The sequence below is a fragment of the Bufo bufo genome, chromosome 11, assembly GCF_905171765.1.
Source record: "Bufo bufo chromosome 11, aBufBuf1.1, whole genome shotgun sequence".
NCBI classification, from domain to species: domain Eukaryota; kingdom Metazoa; phylum Chordata; class Amphibia; order Anura; family Bufonidae; genus Bufo; species Bufo bufo.
Window position 1 is genome coordinate 14,119,244 of NC_053399.1, and position 25,444 is coordinate 14,144,687.

The 25,444-nt window shown below is 48.3% G+C and overlaps 1 protein-coding gene across 2 annotated transcripts in view; it reads left to right on the top strand.

The window, feature by feature from the left end:
• The window catches only part of DYNC1H1 (dynein cytoplasmic 1 heavy chain 1), a 56,219-nt gene extending 32,678 nt beyond the window's left edge, over positions 1–23,541 (top strand). Inside the window, exons 51-77 of one of the 2 annotated variants that reach the window (XM_040411597.1) lie at positions 4,720–4,915; positions 6,637–6,754; positions 9,796–10,011; positions 10,109–10,321; positions 10,415–10,542; positions 10,631–10,784; positions 10,875–11,021; positions 11,097–11,247; positions 11,399–11,652; positions 11,738–11,872; positions 15,228–15,322; positions 15,765–15,939; positions 16,026–16,101; positions 16,921–17,081; positions 17,160–17,271; positions 17,393–17,453; positions 18,203–18,326; positions 18,434–18,547; positions 18,812–18,982; positions 19,511–19,728; positions 19,966–20,069; positions 21,429–21,640; positions 21,724–21,877; positions 22,205–22,347; positions 22,436–22,604; positions 22,877–23,004; positions 23,154–23,541. In XM_040411597.1, coding sequence (XP_040267531.1) covers positions 4,720–4,915; positions 6,637–6,754; positions 9,796–10,011; positions 10,109–10,321; positions 10,415–10,542; positions 10,631–10,784; positions 10,875–11,021; positions 11,097–11,247; positions 11,399–11,652; positions 11,738–11,872; positions 15,228–15,322; positions 15,765–15,939; positions 16,026–16,101; positions 16,921–17,081; positions 17,160–17,271; positions 17,393–17,453; positions 18,203–18,326; positions 18,434–18,547; positions 18,812–18,982; positions 19,511–19,728; positions 19,966–20,069; positions 21,429–21,640; positions 21,724–21,877; positions 22,205–22,347; positions 22,436–22,604; positions 22,877–23,004; positions 23,154–23,282 — 4,058 coding nt within the window. In that variant the 3' untranslated portion in view covers positions 23,283–23,541. Of the gene's footprint in view, positions 1–1,209; positions 1,406–4,719; positions 4,916–6,636; positions 6,755–9,795; positions 10,012–10,108; positions 10,322–10,414; positions 10,543–10,630; positions 10,785–10,874; positions 11,022–11,096; positions 11,248–11,398; positions 11,653–11,737; positions 11,873–15,227; positions 15,323–15,764; positions 15,940–16,025; positions 16,102–16,920; positions 17,082–17,159; positions 17,272–17,392; positions 17,454–18,202; positions 18,327–18,433; positions 18,548–18,811; positions 18,983–19,510; positions 19,729–19,965; positions 20,070–21,428; positions 21,641–21,723; positions 21,878–22,204; positions 22,348–22,435; positions 22,605–22,876; positions 23,005–23,153 lie in introns of both variants that reach the window. The other variant, XM_040411596.1, reaches the window with a different exon arrangement.
• Positions 23,542–25,444: the final 1,903 nt, after the last annotated feature.

The following is a 25,444-nucleotide window of genomic DNA, read 5'->3' on the forward strand; positions in this document are numbered from 1 at the left end:
AGCACTGAACAGCATCTAATTGGTCTGGAGTCAGATGCGATGTCTGTTTCACACATGCAGAAGTTATGAACCTGCAAACTAACACTAGATGCAGCAGTACTCTGCTCCATGCCCAAAGACACATGCAAACCCTGGAAACGTGGATAAATAGGAATTGCATTGCTGTTATAGTTGAGTATACGAAAGTTAGAAGCGGTTTGCGCACATTTTTTTAACATCAAACCTGTGTTGGGCCCATCTACCAGCGACAAGTACTTCCAACAGATGGGACCGTCTGTTGGAAGCCACCTTGTTGCTGGTAGATGGACCCAACACAGTTTTGATCAAATATGTGTGCAAAGAGCTTTCTTGCAGCTGTTGAACAAACTTCCTGACCCCCTAAAGATACCTTCCTACGCACTCATAATGTCCCGACATCCTCGTTTATCAAATGTCCACAGGATTGGTGATTGATCGCTGGAGAATCCCACCCATCACGAGAACAGAAGTCCCATATCCCCAGAAATTGTGTGCCCTGTCACTACTGTGTCATGTGACCATTCACTGCCTTCACTGACTGGGAATTTGATGACCTGTTCTCGGGATAGGTCATAAATATTAGATTGGTGTGTGTCCAACTCCCGATCGGCAGTGGGAAGAGGCTGCAGCACTATGTGAGCTCTTAGTCCTCTTTCTAGGCTAGTGACATCACATTCATCAGTTACATGGGGCTGAGCTGCAATACCAAGCACGACCACTATCCAATGGACAGCGCTGTGTTTGAGCTGTAAGGAGACCGCAGCGCTGTCTGTCAGCTCTTCAAACAGCTAATCGATAAGGGTGCCGGGAGTCGGAGCCCTGCCGATCTGAAATTGATGACCTATCCTGAAGATAGGTCCTCAATCTCAAATTCCTGGATAATGACCACCACCATGAACAGCAACTTGGCAGGTGACCTCCATGACTGGCAAGGTTTGTAGGAAGGTGTCCTTGGGGGCTCGGAGAAACCCCTTGATTTGCACATATTAAACAAGACGGACCTAAAGAGCGTAAGGAATATCTGAAAGATCTGAGTATCACTGTTTTGTAATATGACCAAAATGACTTTTCTAATCAAGTTTCCTCACTTTGTTTTCCCCTTTCCCCTCTTTCTGTGTGTTTTTGTCACAACTTTCTTCTTTCCTCCTCTTTTTCTGTCCATTTTGATCGGCCATTGATCCCGTCGGGTAGCTGTAAAATCTATAAAGAAGCAGCATCTGGTCGAAGTCCGTTCTATGGCTAATCCTCCAGCAGCAGTGAAGCTGGCCCTAGAGTCCATCTGTCTGCTGCTGGGCGAGAGTACAACGGACTGGAAGCAGATTCGTTCCATCATAATGAGGGAAAACTTCATCCCGACTATTGTAAACTTTTCCGCTGAAGAGATCAGGTGAATAGATAAGACGTTTAGAACTGCCGCTGCCAGGAGAGGCAAAAGAAACTGTTCATTGTGGCCCTGATGTGCAAGTACATGCTCCACCACTAGGGGGCAGTAAACATGAATAAACTGCATACTACCAATCTAGATTGAGGTCATGGCCTGCATTATGTGGTTCCCCTGCAGTGGTGGAACTACAACTCTCATCCACAAGATTTCTATGCATGCTGGTAGTTTTAGTTCTCAAAGGGAATCATACTTAATCCTCCGCCAATTCATTCTGGCTTCTTTGCTTCCCCCTTTACTACTGCTGCAGCTTTCAGGTCTTCCTGCGTCAACATCCAGTTTGACCTAGTGGCATGATGCCTGAGGGACACGTCCCTGCTGCAGCCATTCTTTGGCTGCAGCAGCAATGTGACCTGCTCCAACTGGATGAGAGCTGCGGTGCGGCAAAGGAGCCGGAACCCAGCGGCAAGGATCAGATACTTGTTCCCTCCGGAGGTCCAGGTGTGAACAAACCTATTTTAAAGGGGTTTTTCAGGACCCCAAAAATTTTGAAGGTCCGAATGATTTAAAAAAGAGCGTTACGCAGCTGCTCAACCCCCTGCTGTTTCAGCACCCCTGCTTTCTTTCCAGCACTGCAGCGATTTTTTTTTTTTCAGGCACTTTTTGTGATTACTGCAGCCAGTCACTGGCCTCAGTTGGACACATCACTACAGAAGTAATGTAAAAGACTACCTTACAAGATAACTTAAAGGGCTTCTGTCACCCCCATTGTGCAATTTTCATTAGCCGACATGTTCTATTTGCTAATGTCAGCTGAGTTCAATCATACATGTCCTAACTTTTTTCTGTGGCTTATTTCTTGTAAAAATCATACTTTTATCATATGCAAATTTCTTCACTACCAGCAAGTTGGGCGTGTACTTGCTGGTAGCCGCCGCTTCTAGACACGCCCCATCTCCTCTTGATAGACAGGGCCAACAAGCGCTCTCCTCCTCCCGTTGGCCCCGTCTGCTGCTGAATTCCCGTGCCTGCACCGTAACGTTCCTCGATCAGCGCAGGCGTACTGAGTGAAGGACGCACGCTTGCCAGCTCCTTCCTCAGTGCGCCTGCGCCGATTAAGTCCCACTACACCCGGAAGAGAAGACTGACGATTATCGCTGATGCCGGCAGTCTTCTCTTCCGGGTGTAGTGTGACATAATCGGCGCAGGCGCGGGAATTCAGCAGCAGACGGGGCCAACGGGAGGAGGAGAGCGCTCGCTGGCCCTGTCTATCAAGAGAACATGGGGCGTGTCTAGAAGCGGAAGATGCAGCGGCTACCAGCAAGTACACGCCCAACTTGCTGGTAGTGAAGAAATTTGCATATGATAAAAGTATGATTTTTACAAGAAATAAGCCACAGACAAAGGTAGGAGATGTATGATTGCACTCAGCTGACATTAGCAAATAGCTCATGTCGGCTAATGAAAATTGCACAATGGGGGGTGACAGAAGCCCTTTAAGGCCAGTGATTGGCTGCAGTGCTGGAAACAGACTGCTGGGAGCGCTGGCGTGGCGGCTTTAGAATAGAAGGGGATTGTTGCAAGCGAGTGAAGCTTTTGCAAAAAATTTTTGTCTTGAAAAAAAACTCTTTTAAAGGGGTTGTCTGAGTTATGAACAAAAATATAGCACTGAATCTGATGGGAAGCAATATATAACTAAGCTAAGCAAGTTTTAGGCAAAAAAAATCTATTTTCTCATTTCCCTGGTTCTCCTCTGGCCCTTTGTTTACAATCTCTGCCCCTCCCCCTGCTTTGCAAAGGGAGTGAATACAAGTGCTGCCCTGAGTGACATGTCTGCCTGCTGGGATACTCAGCAGCATGTTGTATGTGTAGGACTACAAGTCCTAGCTGTACAATGACACTGCTGACGTACAGGATCTTCCCCCTACCTGTTCTTGTGCAATGCTCTGCAGAACTCCTCTGTCAGTTCCTGTGCCCTGCATTTGTCTCCTCGCTGCCTGCAGCTACTCAGTAAAGCCTTCAGCCCTGAGTCTGTGCAGCTGAAGTTGTTAAAGGGAGTCTGTCATCAAAGTTTCACCTTTTTAACCCTTCCCATAGCTTTCTAGCAGCCTTAGAGTTAATAAAAACGTTACCTTTATGAGCAATCCTGGACTTATAAAACCGTCAAAAAACAACTTAGTAGCATATGCAAATGAGGGCTCGCAAGTGCCTAGGGGCGGCGTTACCCTCGTAGGTGCCCAGCTAGCTCAGCCTTATTGTCGCTTCCCCCCGCCCATTCTTTCCCTCTGACCGCGCATCTACTTAGTTCTTGTTTCGCCGAGATCCCGCGCCTGCGCACTCAGTCCGTCGGCCGGCCCATGCGCACTGCGATGCCCATTCCTTGTACGGCATCACAGTAATTATTGCGCCGGCTTCGCGGCGTTAGCCGGTGCATGCGCATTAATTACTGTGGTGCCGTACAAGGAATGGGCATTGCAGTACGCATGCGCGGGCCGACGGACTGAGTGCGCAGGCGTGGGATCTCGGCGAAACAAGAACTAAGTAGATGGGCGGTCAGAGGGAAAGAATGGGCGGGGGGAAGCGACAATAAGGCTGAGCTAGCTCGGCACCTACGAGGGTAACGCCGTCCCTGGGCACTTGCGAGCCCTCATTTGCATATGCTACTAAGTTGTTTTTTGCCCGTTTTTATAAGTCCAGGATTGCTCATAAAGGTAACGTTTTTATTAACTCTAAGGCTGCTAGAAAGCTATGGGAAGGGTTAAAAAGGTGAAACTTTGATGACAGACTCCCTTTAATGTTTTTCCTCAAGAATCCAGGGAGAGAGCAATAAGCAGCAGCCGGCAGTGCAGGGGGTGTGGCCAGCACAGTGACGTCTCGTGTACAGATCTCTCAGGCTTGTGCACGAAACATCATCAAGCAGGGAGAGAAGCTGACATCACAGGTCATGTGACCCCCAGTGAAATCTGAGAAAGCAGCAACTGGAGATGCAGTAAGTGCATGGTAAAGTCCTTACATTTGCCTAGTTAAAAATGTAGAATGAACAAAAAAATAACTGACAACCCCTTTAAGGGGTGACTTGACTATTATGCGCAATTTAGCATCACGACCGCACCCCTGCCAGTTCTCACAGCTTAAAAGCAATTCACTGGACGCATCCCACATACACCATAAGGGCGGCAATCCTTTAGTCGAGGCAGTTTTAATTTATCCCAAGTAAAGTTCTCTCTTCCCGGAACTCAAGTTTCTTTCCGTCCTCCAGAGCGGCAGTTCTCTGTACTAACCCTGCATGAGCGTTAACCCTGTTTTCACCCTCCTAATAGCGGTGAGCTCTATAAAGAGGCAACACCTTGTTGAAGTAAAAGCAATGGGCAACCCTCCTGCCGCAGTAAAACTGGCCCTAGAGTCGATCTGTCTCCTTCTGGGAGAGGAGACGACTGACTGGAAAAAGATCAGGACAGTTTTTCTCAGGGATAATTTCATCACCAACATTATCAACCTAAAGCCAATGGATCTAAGGTATTTCTCTCGCATCCTCTGTCCTGCTGCAGAGCAGTATCCCGCTCGCTCTGTATAGCTCCAGCTCCTGCCTGTTTCCTCCGGATGCCTCTGTTCTCCATAACTTTTTTTATTTTATTTTTTTTGTCTCTCTTAATACCATGTATTTATTTTTGCATTGCCCGCTGTACTGAATGATCCCTTTAAGCCTTTGTAGGCGGTGAGCGAAGCAATTAGAGGGAGCATTGCCCGGGTCCCTAAGCCAGACAACACAGAACTGCATGAAATATGAACGTACAGCACCCCAATAATTTCGCTATAAAGCAGCCAGATGTACAGGGCCACATAGTATCAAATGACATCCAGTAGCCTTGAAGGTTTACAACAGCCTGGGTGGTCTAGGGTGGTGAAGAGGTTAATGTCAGTATCTGTGCTGCAGGGCTAGAGCAGTAAAAGGGTTAATGTTCTCCCTTGTGATCTGATCTCATATGACATATTGGTGGCATACCGCACCGATCTCTAGAACTGGACCCCCGAAGAGAGCAGCGGTGCATGTGCAGCTGACCTTCCATTAGTTTCTATGGGACTGGTCGGCCATCTCCAGCAGATGCATAGACCGGTGGGTGCAATTGTGTGGTGTGGTGTGCTCCATTCATTTCCAGAAATTGCGCGCTTGTCTGTTTCTGGAAGTGTCATAGATTTGCATGCACGGTGCGTGCTCCACTTTTGAGGGCCCTTTCTGGAGATAGGTGCGGGTCCCGGAGGTAGGACCCGCACCTATCTCACATTGGTGGCATATCCTGGTAATATGCCACCAATGTCTCAGATAAGACAGCCCCGTTATAATCAGTATCGCTGGTGGTCTAGGGCATTGAAAGGAGTTAATGTAAAGAGCCTGGTGGTTAAGGGAAAACAAGTCACTGGGAGGCAGTGGAAGGTATTCTCATCACAGATTGTCATGCAGTTCTCTTAGCTTAGCGGAGCAGGCAGAAGCAGGAGCCCGCTCGGCTAATCCTGGCATGCAGGGTACCCATGCACTATGCCAGGAGTTAGTAATTGTCTGGGGAGCATGGGCAGGAGCAGCAATGTGCACTCCTGCCCGTTCTCCCTCCCTAAAATGAGTACTCCGTACACCGCTGAACTATCAGCGGTGTACGGAGATCTGAGTTTAAGTGCATAGGGAATGGTGCGCTTTAGGGATGTAAAAATAGAAAATTAAAGTATATATTTTTTTTTTTGAGGATTAGAAACAACATATTATAAATTATTATAAAAGATTAGTTGCTCATTAATGCTACAGGCATGTTCCCTTATACCAGTAATTTTGGGGCTGGCTCACCCTAACACAATCCATATTGGTAAATTATAATTGCAGCATTAAATTAAATAAACCCCAACGTCACTTTGAGGGATTGTCAAGTCGATTTATATTTTTTTGCCACTAAGTTTTATTCTTAAAGTATATTAAAAGCTCTGCAGAGTTAAATAAAATCCTGTTTACCTGCAGCCACCAGTAGAGGGAGCTCACTGCATACTGTAGATACATAGACCTCAGTAATCAGACAGTATGCATTGAGCTCCCTCTAGTGGTGGCAGGCGGCAAACATGTTTTTAAATGTAACAAGAATTATGTAGACATTTTGCATTAGAATAATGCACAGACTTTTGGACCTATGAACAGCATATTTTAAGATTTCCACTGTTGTGTTTGGTGTCTGATTTTTAATCTTCTGTCCCCCTAGTGATGCTATCCGAGAGAAGATGAAGAAGAATTATTTATCAAATCCAAGTTACAATTACGAGATTGTTAACAGAGCTTCTTTGGCGTGCGGGCCTATGGTGAAGTGGGCGATCGCTCAGGTAAATGGCGTATGGTTCTGAATGGGTCAGCTGTACCGGAACTTTAGGTGGTACCTCTGTTATTCGGGTCGGTCCACATGTGGCCGATACGCTGCGGATTTTCTGTCTTCTGGCTTTTGTGTGTGCAAAAATCTGCAGTACCAGCAAGATCTGAAAGGTTTGTTTTCCGGATTTTGTGGGTAAAAGTTAGAGGTATTCATGCGGATCGGAGATGACTATAAGATTGGTGGGGGTCCTACCGCAAAGACTCCCATCTATCTACCTCTTGGAAGAAGACAGAGCAGCAGGTCAGGCTATTTCCTGAACTCCCAAAGAGATGAATGGAGCCATTCATTTTGAGGGGCTCCAAGGGAGTGATGAGCATGGGGGTCCCTCTGATATGTTATCCCCTAGCCCTGTGATGGCTAACCTCCGGCACTCCAGCTGCAGTTAAACTACGACTCCCAAGATGCACACTTGCTTGGCTGTTCACAGAACGCAATAGAAATGAATGGAGGGGGGCATGGCCAGCCGCAGGAATGTACAGACGTGCTTGAGCGCGCTCCGCTCCACGCTATCTCAACTCTTATCATCCTGAACTTTAACAGCCGTCACAATTCCTTAATCCAGAGGCAGGAGGTCGGGCAGACCCCGGGGACGCAGTATGGCAAGGAACAAGTCCCTCACAGCAGCTGAGTAGCTAAAAGTCTTTGCACGCACAGAAGCCCAAGATGGCGGTGACTCGCCAGCCAGACCTGTCTCCCCGGAAGCTGCAGATGCAGTGGCAGGAGAGACCGAGCCAGACTCTGAACTTACTTTGAAACAGGTCACCGACCAACTACTACATGCTATCTCGGCCTGCAGATCGTCATTGTCGGGTAAGATGGAGGAGGTCATAGTGGACTTAGGGCTATTAAGGCACGATATGCAAAATCTGCGCGATAGGGTCCGAGAAGCTGAGACCCGCGTCTCTGAGCTAGGAGACTGTACTGCACCTATCCCTGCGTAACTTGCCTCTCGAGAAAAAAGTCAACTTTTGGCAGCACAAATGTGACGATTATGAAAATCGCTTAAGGAGAAATAACTTGAGAACGGGTTGAAGGCTCTAACCCCTGTGAATTCATGATTCAGTGGCTTAAGGCCACATTTCCAGAAGCAAAGTTTTCCACTGCATTCGCCATTGAGAGGGCGCATCGTGTCCCAGCTAAGCCTCCTCCTCCGCGCCCCGTGCTTGCCCGCTTACTCATTTCTACTGATCGAGACCACATCCTACAACTAGCCAAACGAAAACGAGATCAGATTTGAGAACACTAATAGATGCAAAAACCGTGGGTGCAGTGGGCACGTCATGCGTGTCATACGTCCTACTCTAGGGGAGTCTCTCTTATGATACATAAATCAGTGAGGTGGGAGGTAGGTAGCCTGGTTATTGACCCAGAGGGTGAGGGAATATCTATTGACCCAGAGGGTAGAGGGGTGGGGTACGAGGAATATCTGATCACTCGCCCATACAATTAACCAGATCTACTTCAATGGATCGACCACCTGTCTCCATGAGAATGCATCAGTTTTGGCTGACACTCCTAACACCGAATGACCGGATACCTGATCAGCTATCCATATTTTTAGCTGATCATGAATCCTTTGAAAATCCATCAGTATTACGGGAAACCCTGAAAGTTTACCTTTTTAGGGGTTGCCTGAAGTCATCCATGGCATATGTTAAACGAGCTTCAGCCCGTCAGGAGCGGGAATTGGCAGAGGAATGTACCAGACCAGAGGCGGCTTATGGAGCTGACGCCACTGATCCCAATAGACAGGAATGGTTATTTTTCTCCGCCAATACCTTACTCTATTGAAGGAGAAAGCACAACGCAAATTGTTCTTTACTAAGCAAACGTACTTTGAATTAGGTAACCAGTCCAGTAAATTACTGGCACACTTGGTGCATCAAAACCAGAGATCTCCAGCAGTTTTGCGCATTCAATCAGTAGATGGTGCCCCGCTGCTTGAGGCGACGGCGATAGTCCACCGCTTTCAGGAGTTCTATCATGACTTGTACCAATCCCAAGTTCAAACTACCCCTGAGCAAATCGATTCCTACCTTTCCAATTCCCTCAACTTTGCCTCACTGACTCTGCTATAATAGACTCCCCTGTCACTAGGGAGGAGATCGCCTCGGCGGTGTCCTCTCTGGCTAATGGGAAATCTCTAGGCCCAGATGGTATGTCATTAGACGTATATGCTAAGTATTTAGATCTCCTTTTAGCCCCTCTAGAGAAAATGTGTACAGCGGCCTTCTCAACTGGCACGTTACCACCATCCCTATATGACGCCACAATAGTGGTTATTCTTAAACCTGATGCGAGCCACATTCCAATGGATTCTTATCGGCTGTTAAACCTTGACTAAAAAATTCTTGCTAAGATTTTAGCGACCAGGTTGAATAAATGCATCCTCAGTATTATCCACACGGATCAATCCGGGTTCATCCACGACGAGTACAAGTACTTACTCAGATAGGAGTTCGACAAGAACAGCGGTGGGCTATGGCGTCCCTTGACGCAGCTAAGGCGTTTGACTCAGTTGAATGGCCATACTTAGTGTACACTCCTGCGGTTTGGTTTTGGGCCGGCCTTCATTAAATGTATTCCTGTGTAGGAATCCCAGATCCAATGTGTCCGTTAATGGCGTCTCCTCCCCTTGTTTTACTCTGGCAAGAGGAACCCGACAGGGATGCCCATTATCCCCCTTGTTTGCCCCAGCCATCGAGCCTCTTGCACTTAACTTGCGGCAAGACGGCATAGATCACTGTCCTAGCCTTTAACTTTTATCCAAAAATCTGTATAGCAATTTAGGTAGTGGATTTCAGCATAGAGTACAATCCGCTACAGAATCCACATGTAAAGCCTAAAGATTATTTTGCCACAAATTCTGCAACAGATTTTTATTTTATTTTTTTCCTTGTAATATACGTTCCATGTGGACGTACCCTGACCCTGCAGTCTGTCTGCTTCCTTTCTGCATCCATAACCGGAGTCTTTTTTTACCTTTTTTACCAGCTAAACTACGCCGATATGCTGAAACGCGTGGAGCCCCTGAGAAACGAGCTGCAGAAGCTGGAGGATGACGCCAAAGACAACCAGCAAAAAGCCAACGAAGTGGAGCAAATGATCAGAGACCTGGAGGCCAGCATCGCCCGCTACAAAGAGGAGTATGCCGTGCTCATCTCAGAAGCTCAGGCCATCAAGGCCGACTTGGCAGCAGTGGAAGCTAAGGTAAAGTAACTGGTACCAGCACCTGGCTGTTGGGGTGTGCTGGGGGTGGCGAGAGCGCTCGTGACCGTTTAAAAGCAACCCTGTCTGGTCATTGCAGGTGAACCGCAGTACAGCGCTTCTGAAGAGCTTGTCAGCAGAGAGAGATCGGTGGGAGAAGACCAGCGAAACCTTCAAGAACCAGATGTCCACCATCGCTGGCGACTGCCTATTATCTGCCGCCTTCATTGCCTATGCCGGATACTTCGATCAACAGATGCGACAGAACTTGTTCACCACTTGGTCCCATCACTTGCAGCAAGCCAACATCCAGGTCGGTTTAGTCTTAATTTTTTCTTCACCTCTCCCGCTATTAACCTTTCATGGTAAATAAAGATGCACCTTCCTTCTTGTGTGATCTGTGTAGTTCCGCACAGACATCGCAAGGACAGAATACCTGTCTAATGCCGATGAGAGACTTCGTTGGCAAGCCAGCTCATTACCTGCAGATGACCTGTGCACAGAAAACGCCATCATGCTGAAACGGTTCAATAGGTAAGTGCTCATGTGTCTAAGGAGCCGGACATCGGGCTGCTGTTAGCGTCCATACAGTGGATGTGTTAACTTCCGCTTCTCCCTGTAGGTATCCCTTGATCATCGATCCGTCGGGCCAAGCCACGGAGTTCATCATGAATGAGTACAAGGATCGGAAGATCACCCGCACAAGCTTCTTGGATGATGCCTTCAGGAAGAACTTGGAAAGTGCTCTCCGTTTTGGTAATCCGCTCCTTGTCCAGGTGAGTGGTCCCACACAAGTGCAGCTCTGCGTCTGGTCAATCTGGGGTCCAAGGAGTGTAGTTAAAGACTTGTGGTCTCTCTCCCCTCAGGACGTGGAAAGCTACGATCCCATCCTGAACCCTGTACTGAATCGTGAAGTTCGTAGGACTGGAGGAAGAGTGCTCATTACACTTGGGGATCAGGACATTGATTTGTCTCCCTCATTTGTCATCTTCCTTTCTACCAGAGACCCCACAGTACGTAACGTTCTGCTCGTTGCTATGCTACCCTTTTATCTGCATGGTGGAGACATTTTTTTTATTTTGCTTTAGGTTGAGTTCCCCCCGGATCTGTGCTCTCGAGTGACACTTGTCAACTTCACCGTGACCCGCAGCAGCCTGCAGAGCCAGTGTCTGAATGAAGTCTTGAAGGCGGAAAGGCCCGATGTCGATGAGAAGCGCTCCGACCTCCTCAAACTGCAGGGTACGTGTCCATAGAGCTCATTTGTAACTCATTACTGTACAGGCCAACACTATAACATGTACATCCTGGACAGAGGGTGGGCGACGGGCCTGCTGCCGAGATGTCAACTTCTAGACCTACTAACTAATTGGTTTTATATGTTCATCTGTAGGCGAATTCCAGCTCCGTTTGCGCCAGTTGGAGAAGTCTCTGCTCCAAGCACTCAATGAGGTGAAAGGTCGCATTCTGGACGATGACACCATCATTACCACCCTGGAGAACCTGAAAAAAGAAGCGGCGGAGGTCACCCGAAAAGTGGAGGAAACGGATATCGTCATGCAGGAAGTGGAGACGGTGTCTCAGCAATACCTCCCCCTGTCCAACGCGTGTAGCAGCATCTACTTCACAATGGAGTCCCTAAAACAAGTAATAACTGATGCCCTTCAGGTATAATGATGATGTGAAGACTGATGGTTTCATTCTCATGATTTGTGTATTTGTTCCTGTTAAGATTCATTTCCTGTACCAGTACTCGCTGCAATTCTTCCTCGATATCTACCATACTGTGCTGTACGAGAATGCCAACCTCAAGAACACCACAGACCACACTCAGCGTCTCTCCGTCATCACCAAGGACCTATTCCAGGTATGGCACACCAAGCATCATTACTTAATATCCCTGGCTTAATCAGAACTGCACTGGGGATAAAAATTAGCACATTTATTAATGGGTGCAGACCTCTTAATAAAGCGGCCAGTCCATGTGCAAGCAAATCTACACCAGCGATGAGCTATTACATCGCCACATGCACATGATTGTATTTTGTATCTGTGTCCAATCCACTTTTTTTTTTTTTCTCTTCACCCATGACGGCACCATAGAGAGAGATGGATCTGCCCCAGAGCAATCAAAAAGGGAACACCTACCTCCTCCCTCAGTGTGGCTTCCTGTCCTCCGGACAGAGGAGCCTGGTGCATGCAGCCGCCAGGGATGTGAAACAAGGAACACCTTAGGCCCCTTTCACACCAGCGTGACGGATTAGGTCCGGATGCGTTCAGTGAAACTCGCACCATTTTGCAAGCAAGTTCAGTCAGTTTTGTTTGCAATTGCATTCAGTTTTTTTCCGCGCGAGTGCAATGCGTTTTACACGCGCGTGATAAAAAATTGCATTGCATCCGCACTTGCTTCCGGATACAATGTGTTCTTAACTGAAGCCCCATTCACTTCTATGGGGCCGGGGCTGCGTGAAAAACGCAGAATATAGAACATGCTGCATTTTTCACGCAACGCAGAACTGATGTGTGAAAAAAACGCTTATGTACACAGACCCATTGAAATGAATGGGTCAGGATACAGTGCGGGCGCTATGCGTTCACGTCACGCATTGCACCTGCGCGTAAAACTCGCTCGTGCGAAAGGGGCCTTATGAACTTAGGTTATACAGCGAATATTTGTGTTTTTGGTCTGAATCTGTTTGGTGCCTTTAGCATAATTGATAGGTTTGAATATTTGTCGGGCTTCAGGGCCTGGTTGACTGCCTCGTGGCTTTTGGGGGGAGGCCTGATGGCTTTGGGGCTTGGTTGGTTTCCTATTGGCTTCAGGCTGAATGTCTTTTGATCTTTTGTTGGTTTCATTGAATTCCGATGCCCTGTGCATGCTTGGCTGTATGCCTATCTGGCTGAAAAAGGTTTGCATCTATGCCCGTTTTGTTGAAAGCCTGGTCTGCTGAGCGCCTGTGCATCTGTGCCTGGTCTGCTGAGCGCCTGTGCATCTGTGCCTGGTCTGCTGAGCGCCTGTGCATCTGTGCCTGGTCTGCTGAGCGCCTGTGCATCTATGCCTGGTCTGCTGAACGCCTGTGCATCTATGCCTGGTCTGCTGAGCGCCTGTGCATCTATGCCTGGTCTGCTGAGCGCCCCTTTGGGTCCATGCTTTAAAAATGATGGGAGCCTGGGCCTTTTTGGTTCACTGCCTTGGGTCAGTCTTTGTGGCAGGGTGACTATTTGCATGGCCTCATGTTCCTATGGAGCTGATTGCTGCTATGTTATGCTTGCCTGGGATGACTGCTCCTCCAGCTTTGCATTGTAGGTGGCTGATTCTGCTGCTGGACTTGTTTGTTCAGCTGCTTACTTTGCATGGGCCGTGTCTGCATGGTTGGCAGCTTTGGTCGCCATGTCTGTGTGGCTGGCTGCTCGTGCCACCATGTCTTGATAACTGGCGGTTCTTGCAACAGTATCTGGATGACGGTACCTGGCTCTGAACGGGTGTCTGTGACCAGCTGTGCCTGATATGCAACCATGTCTTGGTGGCAGTCTACCTTGATGGCTATGCCTGCATGGTGAACTGGTTCTGTGGCTATGCCTGATTGACAGTTTGTATTTTAATCTACAATAAGCATATTACACCAACGATGCCCTATAATGTTCCTAGTGGAGAATGAGAAGATGGGCTGGACCAGATGGCTTAGAGCCCTGTAAGTCTCCTAGTTGGGAGTGAAGACATGGGCTGGACCATTTTGTTTGGACGGCCTACAGGACATATGGCTTACCAACAAAGCCCAATATGGCTCCTGGTTGGGAGTAAGAAGATGGGCTGGTCCATTTAGTCTGGATGGCCTACAGGAGGTATGGCTCACCAGCAAAACCCTATGAATACTTGCCGCCCATCTAGAACTTTCCAGGGAGTCCCTGGAGGGTCGGTTGTTGTCTGCTGGGGTTCTTCGTGCGGTAGTTGGGACCCTAGGAGGTCTGAAGGGTCCAGTGGGCTCTTTGGACCTCTTGCAGCAGATCCGTGAGCTCCTCCACATAAGGGATTGATGCCAGATTGCGAGAAACGTTGGAAATTTTGGCATCTGAAGTTCTTCTAGTCCTCCTGTGGATCTTGGATCATGCCGGGTGAATTCCCCGCTACGCGCTCCCTGAAGATTCAACAGTGCAGGTGGCGTGCCTTGGTAGGGCCTCTCCTTTTGGTGAGGCAGGAAGAAACGTCTCAGAATATAATCTGCACCAAAGGAATCGGTGTTCAGCAATCATCTTCAGTTTGATCATTCTGCGTCAAGTCCTTCTCGAAGATGTTCTGTTAAATCTGTTATAATTTATGATAACACTTGATGAGAAACCCATAAGATTTCTTTTATAAGATTATCCTGGGTTGGAGGTATAATGTTGAAATTCCTAGGTTAGGATTTTTATTGTTCCCACTTTAGTTTGGACCTCTCGTTAGCTTTTGGGGTCTTCATAGCATAAGATTACTTTTCAAGCGCGTCCGTCCCGAGGGGTGTTTTATATCTCTGGTATTCGATCTCTCTATGGTGCTGTCATGGGTGAAGGGAAAAATTATAATTGCACTTACCGGTAATTGGATTTTCCAGAACCCATGACGGCACCCCTCTAATTCCCTCCCTGGTGCTTATGGTTGTTGAGAATTGTTTGCCTTTCAAGTGAAAAAGGACGAATGCGGTTATAGGAATTCTATTTTGTACGGCTCCTACTGATCTACTCTGAAATCAACACTGAGGGGGGAAGTGGGTGTCCCCCCCCTTTTAATTGCTCTGGGGCTTTCTGTCCAGTTGTGGGGGCGAATCCATCTCTCTATGGTGCTGTCATGGGTTCTGGTAAATCCAATTACCGGTAAGTGTAACTATCATTTCTATGGGTCTGCAAAAACAAAAAGGACTGGACACTGATGTTATCCATGTGCTTTCCATTCCATGTCCTATCCTGGGCCACAAAATGCGTACCACAAACGCATTGAAGTCAACGGGTCCGCAAAAGAATGGAAAGTCACATGGACATCATCCTGACCGGCCGAGGGCGGGAAAAGTGCAGACAAAACCGTTGTGCTCCAAACTTTGCACCAGAAACAGATCACCAATCGCATTATTTCTCCTATACCTTTTAACTATTAGAGCTCAAATTGGTTTTATCCCCTGGGTGTCATGGTGGGAAAGGGGGGTTCATACTCTGTATCTTTGTATAGGACATTGAAATGGTTTTCTTTGCAGGTGGCTTTTAACCGGGTGGCTCGAGGAATGCTTCATCAAGATCACATAACCTTCGCCATGCTGCTGGCCAGGATTAAACTGAAGGGAACTATTGGGTAAGGTTCACATTTCCCTTTTTGAACTTCATTAGGGCATACGTGACCTCATCACCCCCTTTAATTTCGTCAATAATCCCATGGCGTAAATGTGACAGGTGACATGCAAATTGGTTGTGACACCATGGCAGACTGGGGGACCTGTTTTCAGTGATCCAGTGCAAGGCACCCAGAAAGCCATCCCACTGCTATGGGGGCATCTTATCTGATTGAAGTTATGGAGAAGCAGTGTGTACTGTAGGTCAAGGGTTTATACCGTCAGCACGGCCATATTACACCACTGATGAAAGACCATGCAGGACATTGAGATCTTGTCCCTCGTCCCAGGAACATCACGGGCTGCATGTTGTGTGGTAGTTCTGGGAGGTGCTCTGGGTCCTTCTCATGTTGGCGGATCTGTCCCCACTGCTTTATTGACCTCCCTGTTCCGTCTGTATTGCAGGGAGCCGACCTATGATCATGAGTTCCAGCACTTCCTCAGAGGCAAAGAGATTGTCCTCGGTGGTTCTTCAGTACCCAAGATGAACGGTCTGTCAGAAGAGCAGGTGGAGGGCGTGATGAGACTCGCTAACCTGCCCGCCTTCAGGGATGTCGTGGCCAAGGTTGCAGCTGACGATGTAAGTGTCCTTTCCTGTATGTTAAAGGTGATGGTGCGCCTGGCGCCGTGGATGCAGATCTCCCTGAACTGTCTCTCTCTTTGCAGCAATTCTGCATTTGGCTGGAAAGCAGTTCTCCTGAACAGACCGTCCCGTACATATGGAATGAAGAGAAGCCTGCAAGTACGTAGTGCTGGGAGAAAGTGTAGATGTCAAATTAAGGGGGGGGGGGGCACCTCTTGTAACTAAAGCTTATTTAAAGAGGTTGTCGTCTCACTACAGCAAATGGCATTTATCCTATAGAGAAAGGTAATACCAGGCACTTACTAATGTATTGTGATTGTCCATTTTGCTTCCTTTGCTGGCTTGATTCATTTTTCCATCACAGTATACATGGCTCGTCTCCAAGGGTTATGGCCATTGCTGCAGCGCAGATACAAGGTGGCTGGGGACAGGAGCCCCACGGTCCAGGCTGATGCTTTTCCTATAGCCATTGCTGCTAGGTTGCAGCCCCCCTCAGCAGTGCACACGTGCCGTCTCTCCTCCTGTCCGCTGCTGCCGGCCATTGGTCTTTGCCGTAGACAGCAGGAGCGGACCGGAAGGGAGACGGCACGTGCGCACTGCGTGCAGTGTCTCCTCGTACAGCTGACATCCGGCACCCCCGTCGATCTGATATTGATGACCTATCCTGAGGAAAGGGGTTTAATTGGTGAAAGAATATTGGAAATTTTCATAATTTCTCATTATATGGAGTCCACTGGTTGTAAATGCACAGTCTGCAGTATCTAGGGCAGGGATGGGCAGCCTGAGGCTCTCCAACTGTTGCAAAACTACAACTCCCATCATGCCCAGACAGTCTACAGCTATCAGCCTACAGCAGGGCATGGTGGGAGTTGTAGTTTTACAACAGCTGGATAGCCGCGCCTGATCTAGGGCGTTTCTATACTGGGAGACATGACCACCTCTAAAATATCAACCTAATTTAATGTGGTTTCTTTGTAGCCCCAATCGGTCAAGCCGTGCATCGCCTGCTCCTGATCCAGGCCTTCCGTCCTGACCGTCTGCTGGCCATGGCCCACATCTTTGTCTCCACCATTCTTGGGGACTCCTTCATGTCCGTCATCGACCAGCCCCTGGACCTGGCACACATTGTGGACACGGAGGTAACGCTGCTGACCTGTGCAGTGTACACCCCAGGGTTTATACATGTTCAGACCTCATGGGTTTTCCATTCACTGTAGGTCAAACCAAACACTCCAGTTCTGATGTGCTCCGTCCCTGGGTTTGATGCCAGCGGCCGCGCGGAGGATCTGGCAGCTGAACAGTCCACTCAGATCACATCCATTGCCATAGGTTTGTACTGGTTCTGGTTAGGTCTTCTCTCTTTTTTTCTGAGATTTGTGGGGTTTGGGGGAGGTTTTTTTTTTTTTTGGTTTTTTTTTAAGAGCTAAATCCTGAACGTTTACAATTCCAGGTTCTGCTGAAGGTTTTAATCAAGCAGAAAAGGCCATTAATACCGCAGTGAGGTCTGGAAGGTAAGGAAATGCCAGAATTATCGCATTCTTGATTTAAAAAAGGTATTCCCATCTTATAAAGTCATGGCATAAAGCTAGGATCTACCATCATTATGATTAGTGGGTTTCTGGCTTCTGGGTCCCCCTCACATTCTGAGTGCTGATTTAGTGTTGTCCCCTTCCAAGTTTTCCATGCAAGGTGGCACCCCAGACCAACACGGCCGTGTAGGATCTGCAGCTGCTGCAATCCGCGTGAATCGGACCCAGCAGTCAATCGGCACAGGGGCCCCTTATTCTCTGGATCAGTGGGTGTCGGACCCCAGCAGTACCAGACAAAGCCATACTGTGTGTATATAGCGTTGTGTAGACATTGAAGGGGTGCATTGCACTCACTGGAACACTGTAGCGCCTAGGGGTCCCCTAGGTTAGTCTCATACTGATGGCCCAGACCAAGGAACAGCTACCCCCAGCTTTAAAACTACAACTCCCAGAGTCCTCCTTTCTCTACGGGAGTTACAAGAATAGCTGAGTGTGCATTCTGGGAGTTGTAGTTTCACAGCAGCTGGCTGATCCATGGCCTAGACCAGGAATGCCCAACCTGCAGCCCGCCAACTGTTGTAAAACAACAACTCCCACCATGCCTTGCTGTAGGCTGGCCGGGCATGCTAGGAGTTGTACTTTTGCAAGCTGGAGAGCCTCAGGTTGGGCATCCCTGGCCTAGACCATTCATGTCTGACGTGATCTGAAGTCCCGTCGCTTCCTCCCTACAGGTGGGTGATGCTGAAGAACGTGCACTTGGCTCCTGCTTGGCTCATGCAGCTGGAGAAGAAACTTCATTCCCTGCAGCCTCATTCTTCCTTCCGACTTTTCCTAACCATGGAAATTAATCCAAAGGTGATGTGGCAGAAAAGATGTCTTCCTGCATTACACTGGTGTATAGATCGGCTCCTCCTGGATCCTGTTATTTCCTGCATAACTGTATATTGTGTGCTCTGATCCAGGTGCCAGTGAATCTGCTGAGAGCCGGTCGTATCTTCGTGTTTGAACCACCTCCTGGTGTGAAGGCCAACATGCTGCGGACGTTCAGTAGCATCCCTGTGTCCAGGATCTGTAAGGTAGGTGGGGGGGGGATGCGGACCTGTACGTATTTATACTGTATGGAGCCTGGGGATACATCCACACCTGTTGGGAGGGTGAAAATCTGCAGAGAGAATTGATATTTTGCAGATTTGATGCCACCTGCAGCATTTGGTAAAACCTCGTCCGCTTTGTTGTTGCTGCAGTCACTGCGTCCTTTTCACCTACACATCGGGATAGAAGATCGGCGGTGTGTCTATTTGAGAACGTACTTTAATCCTGTGCTATTCTCTTGTATTTAGGCTCCAAATGAGCGTGCCCGGCTGTATTTCCTGCTGGCCTGGTTCCACGCAGTCATCCAGGAACGTCTGCGTTATGCTCCACTGGGTTGGTCAAAGAAATATGAATTTGGGGAATCTGATCTGAGGTCGGCGTGTGATACTGTAGACACCTGGCTGGATGACACCGCAAAGGTGAGTGACCAAATTTGGCGAGATCTATCAATCTGCATCCTTGCTGTTAGTGAATGGAGGCATATGTTTACATTAGTCGACTGGTGGTAAACTTGTGAATTGGTCACAGGTGGTGGGCTTGCGATTTAAAGGGGTTTTCCATGATTTTTATACTGATCGGTGGGGGTCCGACGTCCAGGAACCCTGCTGATCAGCTGTTCGAGAAGGCAGCAGCACTCGCAGTATCACCACGGCCTCTAGGTGAGTGACTGCACGTTCATGTGTCACGTGGCTTAGGCGCAGCTCAGCCTGCAATTCCAAGCACATCCACTATACGACGTACGGCGCCGTGCTTGGTAAGCTGTAAAAAGGCACCGACATTTACAGGAGCACCGCTGCCTTCTTAAAACGGCTGATACGCGGAGGTCCTGGGTGTTGGACCCCCAGAGGGTAGGTCATCGGTATAAAAATCAAGGAAAACCTTTTTGGGAGTCCATTGCAACCCATATCTGACCAGGAGATGCTGATTACACTGGACTCTCCTTTCAGGGTCGTCAGAACATTTCCCCAGATAAGATCCCGTGGTCGGCTTTGAAGACTCTCATGGCGCAGTCCATTTACGGAGGCCGCATTGATAACGAGTTTGATCAGCGTCTGCTTAACACCTTCCTGGACAGACTCTTCACTACATCCAGTTTTGATGGGGACTTCAAATTGGCCTGTAAAGTGGATGGACACAAGGATATCCAAATGCCAGATGGCATCAGGTACTGATGGCAGAACCACTTCCTTGTGTCGTCGTCGTTAGGCTGTTGTAGGGTAATCCTCCTAAAAGCAGCACCATGGCAGACCACAGGTTATCTGTGGGGTTGCAGCTCAGCCCTATGGACTTAGACGGAGCTGAGCTGCAATACCTGACCCTAGCACTGTTCTAGAAGAAATCGGCCATGTTTTTCTCATGATGCAACATTAACTAATCATGCACATTACTTTAATCTTGCCAGACGGGATGAGTTTGTACAGTGGGTAGAGCTTCTGCCGGACACTCAGACACCATCTTGGCTGGGGCTGCCGAACAATGCCGAGTGCGTTCTGCTGACGACACAGGGTAATGTGCACTGGACTCTCTCCTCTCTTTCCTGCAAACTAAACTTCTGTCATCTTCAGCCACAGCATTAACCCTTGTCACGTTCTCCTCTTGTGTCATGACTGGGGGGGGATGCGTGCGATCGGCGTGGAGATTCTACCATCTCCTCTCAACCGCACATTTCCCGACCGGATCTCCTGCAATCTGTTCTCATCCTTCAACAGTCTTGTATTTTCCTCGTGTTTCTCTGAGCCATCAGCCTGCCATGTCTAACATTCCTTCATTTTACATGACACTTTTTTGTATCTTTTTATTTTATTTTTATGTTTTTTGTGGAGGGTCTTCCCCACCTGTTCTTCCACATCCATATGTGCATACAAAAAGTGTTCTTCCTAACTCTATATTCTAAGATCTGGTGGTTAAAGGGGTGGTCCGGGGTGGCTGCCTCCTTCCCAGGTCGTACACAATTATCATAGGACCCCATTGGGAGATTTTTGCTTTGTAATTTTGTCCCTTATCCTGAACACCAGATTTCTTAAAATATTTACACCAGACTGTCATAAATTCATTGATAAATCTCACCCATACAGCTGTCTCCTGCTTCTCCTATATAGTATAGTCTAAAGCTAGTTGCCTGCAGCCACCACAAGGGGGAGCCGAGTGCATAGGAATTTATTGTGATGCCACTGAACTTGATGGAAGCTTTAAAAACCTCTATGCATGGAGCCCCCCTCCCAGTGGTGTCTGCAGGAAATACTGATTTTCTTGTCTGGAAGCAAGAGAAGGACTTAAGTACCACCTGAGTGCCCACACGATGCCATAATGCTTTTTAGGTGACTTAGGTCGTTTATTTTGTCCATGTTCGGGGACGGACACCTTTATACCATGAGATGCTAGACCAAAGCTTCAGTGTCCAGCCAGGGGGGTCTTGTAGCTGTAAGGGCTCATGCACACGACCATATGCCCTCCAAGACGTGCGGTCCGTGAGCGGGCCATATGTCCCGGAGCGGCATACATCGTGTGCACGGGCGCACACAGCACAGGTTACTATGACACGGTGTGCATCGGGCCGCCCGCAGGGCTATTGTCCCACACTCATAATATCATAGTAACCTGTGCTGTGTGCTCCCGTGCGCATGATGTATGGCGCTTGGGGACATATGGCCCGCTCATGGACCATATGTCTGTGTGCATGAGCCTTAAGTGAAATTAATGTCAGTTATCAGATTCCATGGGGATTGGGATCTTTCAGGATCTGAATGGATCCTTATCCCGGGGGTTTTCCTATTTTACTCTTTTGTTGTGATTCCTTCCCGCCTCTTTTCAGTTTACGTTGCTTTACGTTGCCCTGCATTGTTTTGTTTCTACCCCGTGGTTCAGGCATTGACATGATCAGTAAAATGCTGAAAATGCAAATGCTGGAGGATGAGGATGACTTGGCCTACGCAGAGACTGAGAAGAAGCAGAGGACGGACTCCACCTCTGACGGCCGCCCGGCCTGGATGAGGACGCTGCACACCACTGCCTGTAACTGGCTCAGCGTCATACCCCAAGCCCTCAACCACCTGAAACGTACGGTGGATAATATAAAGGTGAGGGCACGGCCTCCATGATGAGACTGCGATCTCCTGTCTGTGTGGTAGATACAAGCTTCTAACGTCCACTTTCATTCCAGGATCCTTTGTTCAGATTCTTTGAGCGGGAAGTAAAAATGGGCGCCAAGTTACTGCAGGACGTGCGGCAGGATCTGACAGACGTCGTCCAAGTGTGTGAAGGGAAGAAGAAACAGACCAACTACCTGCGCACCCTGATCAATGAGCTGGTGAAAGGTATGGCCGATACCTTACACCAGGGTTGCTCAACCTGCTGCTGTAAAACTACACCTCCCACCGTGCCCTGCTGTAGGCTGTCCAGGCATGCTGGGAGTTGTGGTTCTGCAACAGCTGGAGAGCCACAGGTTGGGCATCCCTGCCTTTTACCAAAATAGCAGGGGTCCGACCTGTGCCTAATGATCCAGGTGCAAGACTTGGGGGCAGGTACCTCCCATCAGGATCATTAGTGATGAGCAGCTTCCACTTTGGAGGATTGAACCTGGCCATGGTCTGTGCCCACCCTGCTATAACCTACCCAGCTCAGCGCTGTCTTTTTCTTCTCAGGGATCCTGCCTCGGAGCTGGTCTCGTTTCACGGTCCCTGCAGGGATGACTGTCATCCAGTGGGTTGCAGATTTCAGCGACCGCATCAAACAGCTGCAGAACATCTCGCAAGCAGCCGCTGCCAGCGGAGCCAAAGAGCTGAAGGTTTGCTAGATCCATGTTGTACAGTGGAGGTTGCCGGGTTGGTCATAAATGCCGATTTAGTCAAGTGATGGATTATTCTCTTCCGCAGAACCTCCACGTGTGGCTGGGCGGCTTGTTTGTCCCTGAAGCGTACATTACTGCCACCAGACAGTATGTGGCCCAGGCCAACAGTTGGTCCCTAGAGGAACTGTGTCCTGAAGTGAGCGTGACCACTAGTCAGAATGCCGTGCTGGATGCCTACAGCTTTGGAATCACAGGTACTTAATAGAGACTGATGTTTACCTTGTGAATGTGGCCTCATCATGGCCGTCCTCTATCTGAAGTATCACTACCTGCAGCTCCCAGCCATCTGAGCACGCTGAGAGTAGTAGTTACCCAGCATCACTCAGTGTAGCGCTGATGGTGAGACTGTTCTGCTCATGACTTCAGCATGCAGCCTTACAGGTTTTGCAGAACTACAACTCCCAGCCTGTGCTGTCTGCCACTGGAGCTATATAATACAAACCATGTGAAATATGATTCATTTTAGGGCTGAAGCTTCAAGGAGCCACCTGTACCAATAACAAGCTGTCCCTGTCTAACGCCATCTCCACCGTGCTGGCCCTGACACAGCTGCGCTGGACCAAGCTGACCATTACTGAGAAGAAGGCCAACGTGGTGAGAGATCTGCAGAGGGGTGTGATGGTCTGGTTAATGTGAAATGATGAGATTCCTACATCTGCCTGACCTGTCCACTGGTGATGACATGGGGTGGGGGATTGTTCCGATCACAGGGAGACTCACCATCTTTCCCCCTCCTCCTCCAGGTCACTCTGCCGGTCTACCTTAACTTCACTCGGGCTGACTTGATCTTCACAGTTGATTTTGAAATCGCCACCAAAGAAGACCCGCACAGCTTCTACGAACGAGGGGTGGCCATCCTGAGCACCGAGTAACGACTTGATCGTCAGCTCGTCGGTTACTGTTTTTTGTGTTAGATTTGTTCTGTGGGTACAGACATGAGGGATCCGGGCATGTGATATAATGGAGAGTGTGATAAAGCAGGAAAAGATTTGAGATGTAGGTGGGAAAGGAAGGTGATTTGTGAAGGTTTCCAGGTAGGATTACAAGCAGGAAGAGTTTGGCATGTGAAACTTTTAGATTTGTCTAATGTGTAAACTGCGTTTTAATCTAATAAAGTATGCATTACATAAACCCGATCTCCTCTGAATAACCGCCTCGGGGATGGACGCACACAAAAAATGGTCATTTCTGAAAAATACAGTCCTGGTAGGGTGGGCACAGCAATCAGACACTGCCCACAGGGATAAATAAGTGTTCTTTGGGGGAAAGATCCTATACGTAGTGGTATTGCAACCCCGTTGAAGGAGAAAATTACTTACAGGTGAAACTCGAAAAATTTGAATTTCGTGCAAAAGTCCATTTTTTTTCAGTAATGCAAATTAAAAGGTTCAATATTCTCAGCTCAAAGTGTCGCACTCTAGTCAGCTAATTAATCTATACCCCCTGAGCAAAGGGGACCTCAAAATTGAGACTTTGGGGTTTCGTAAGCTGTAAGCCATAGGCCTCATGCACATGACCGTTGTGTGCGGCCGCTGTTCCGTTTTTTTCGCGGACCCATTGACTTTCAATGGGTCCGTGGAAAAATTGGAAAATGCACCGTTTGGCTTCAGCATCCGTGATCCGTTTTTTCAGTCCGTGAAAAAAATATGACCTGTCCTATTTTTTTCACGGACAATGGTTCACGGACCCATTTAAGTCAATAGGTCCGTGAAAAATCACGGATGCACACAAGATAGGAAAAACTGATCACGGACGCAGATGACTATCATTTTCAATGCAAACTTGGAAACGGAAATCCGTTTTGCAGACCGCAAAAAAAACGGTCGTGTGCATGAGGCCATAATCATAAAGCATGAAATATCTTGCTTTGCCTGTAATGAGTCTCATGTGTTAGTTTCACCTTTTAAGTTGCATTACTGAAATAAATGAACTTTGCCCAATATTCTAATTTTTCAAGTTTCCCCTGTATACCGGTGTTTTCTGCCAGGTCTGTTTTAGTAACTCCTTACATTCCCCCCGACTATTCTGCAGAATCTATTTATTGCTCTGTCATGCCATTCCTGAAGGAATTGCCAGCAGCTTGCAGTAAAGGTACAGATGGGTGTTACCTGTTTTGGGGGGGGGGGGGGGGGGGTTGTCCCTGCAGTCTGACTCCAGCTCCTGGTAACACGCAGCAGTACCTTTACTGCAGACTCCTGGCAATTAATTTGTAAACCTCTAGTAGGAATAATAGAGGAATGGCATAACATACACCTATAAGAATAGATGATCCAGAAGTATTACATGGGGAATGTAAGTGGTTACTAAAACAGACATGTCTGACGTTCCCTGCGCCCAGATTGTAACTCTATAGCAGAGCTTTGTCAGAAAACTGTCAAAAGAATTTCGGCGGGCACACTGGACCTGACCCCTTTTCAGGAAAGTGGCATGGGCAGTGTAGAAACACCACTTGTGCCTACATTTAGGAAGAATGGTATTTTAAAAGTTGCAAAACATGAGGTCTGTGACTTTTTATGCCAGAAATGTATTCATCCCCCCCCCCCCCCCCCCCCAGTGATAGTGGTACACTCCCCTCAATATATTCCATTAAGTGCAGTGCAAGAGGGGGGGTATTTAAAACACTACGTAGATGTGCAACCCCTTTAGGGCTCATGCCCACAGCCGTTGCTTGGCCATTCTGTGCATTGGGGACCGCAATTTTGCACCGGCAACATCTGTGTGGATTCCGCAGACTGATCCAGACCCATTCAACTTGAATGGGTCCATGATCCGTCTGCACCACAAAAAAAATTTTATGTTTTATTTTTTTTTGCGGTGTGGAGGCAAAGAGAGAAACCCCACGGAAGCGCTCCCATGGGGTTCTGTGCCTCTGTTCCACACCGCACCTTCTGGATTGCTGACCCTTTCAAGTGAAGGGGTTCGCCTCCGTGATGTGGTGAGCACACGGCTGGTGCCCACATATTGCGGCCGAGTGCATGAATCCTTAGAGTTTATTCACACATCCGTGTGTGTTTTGCGGATCCACAAAACACGG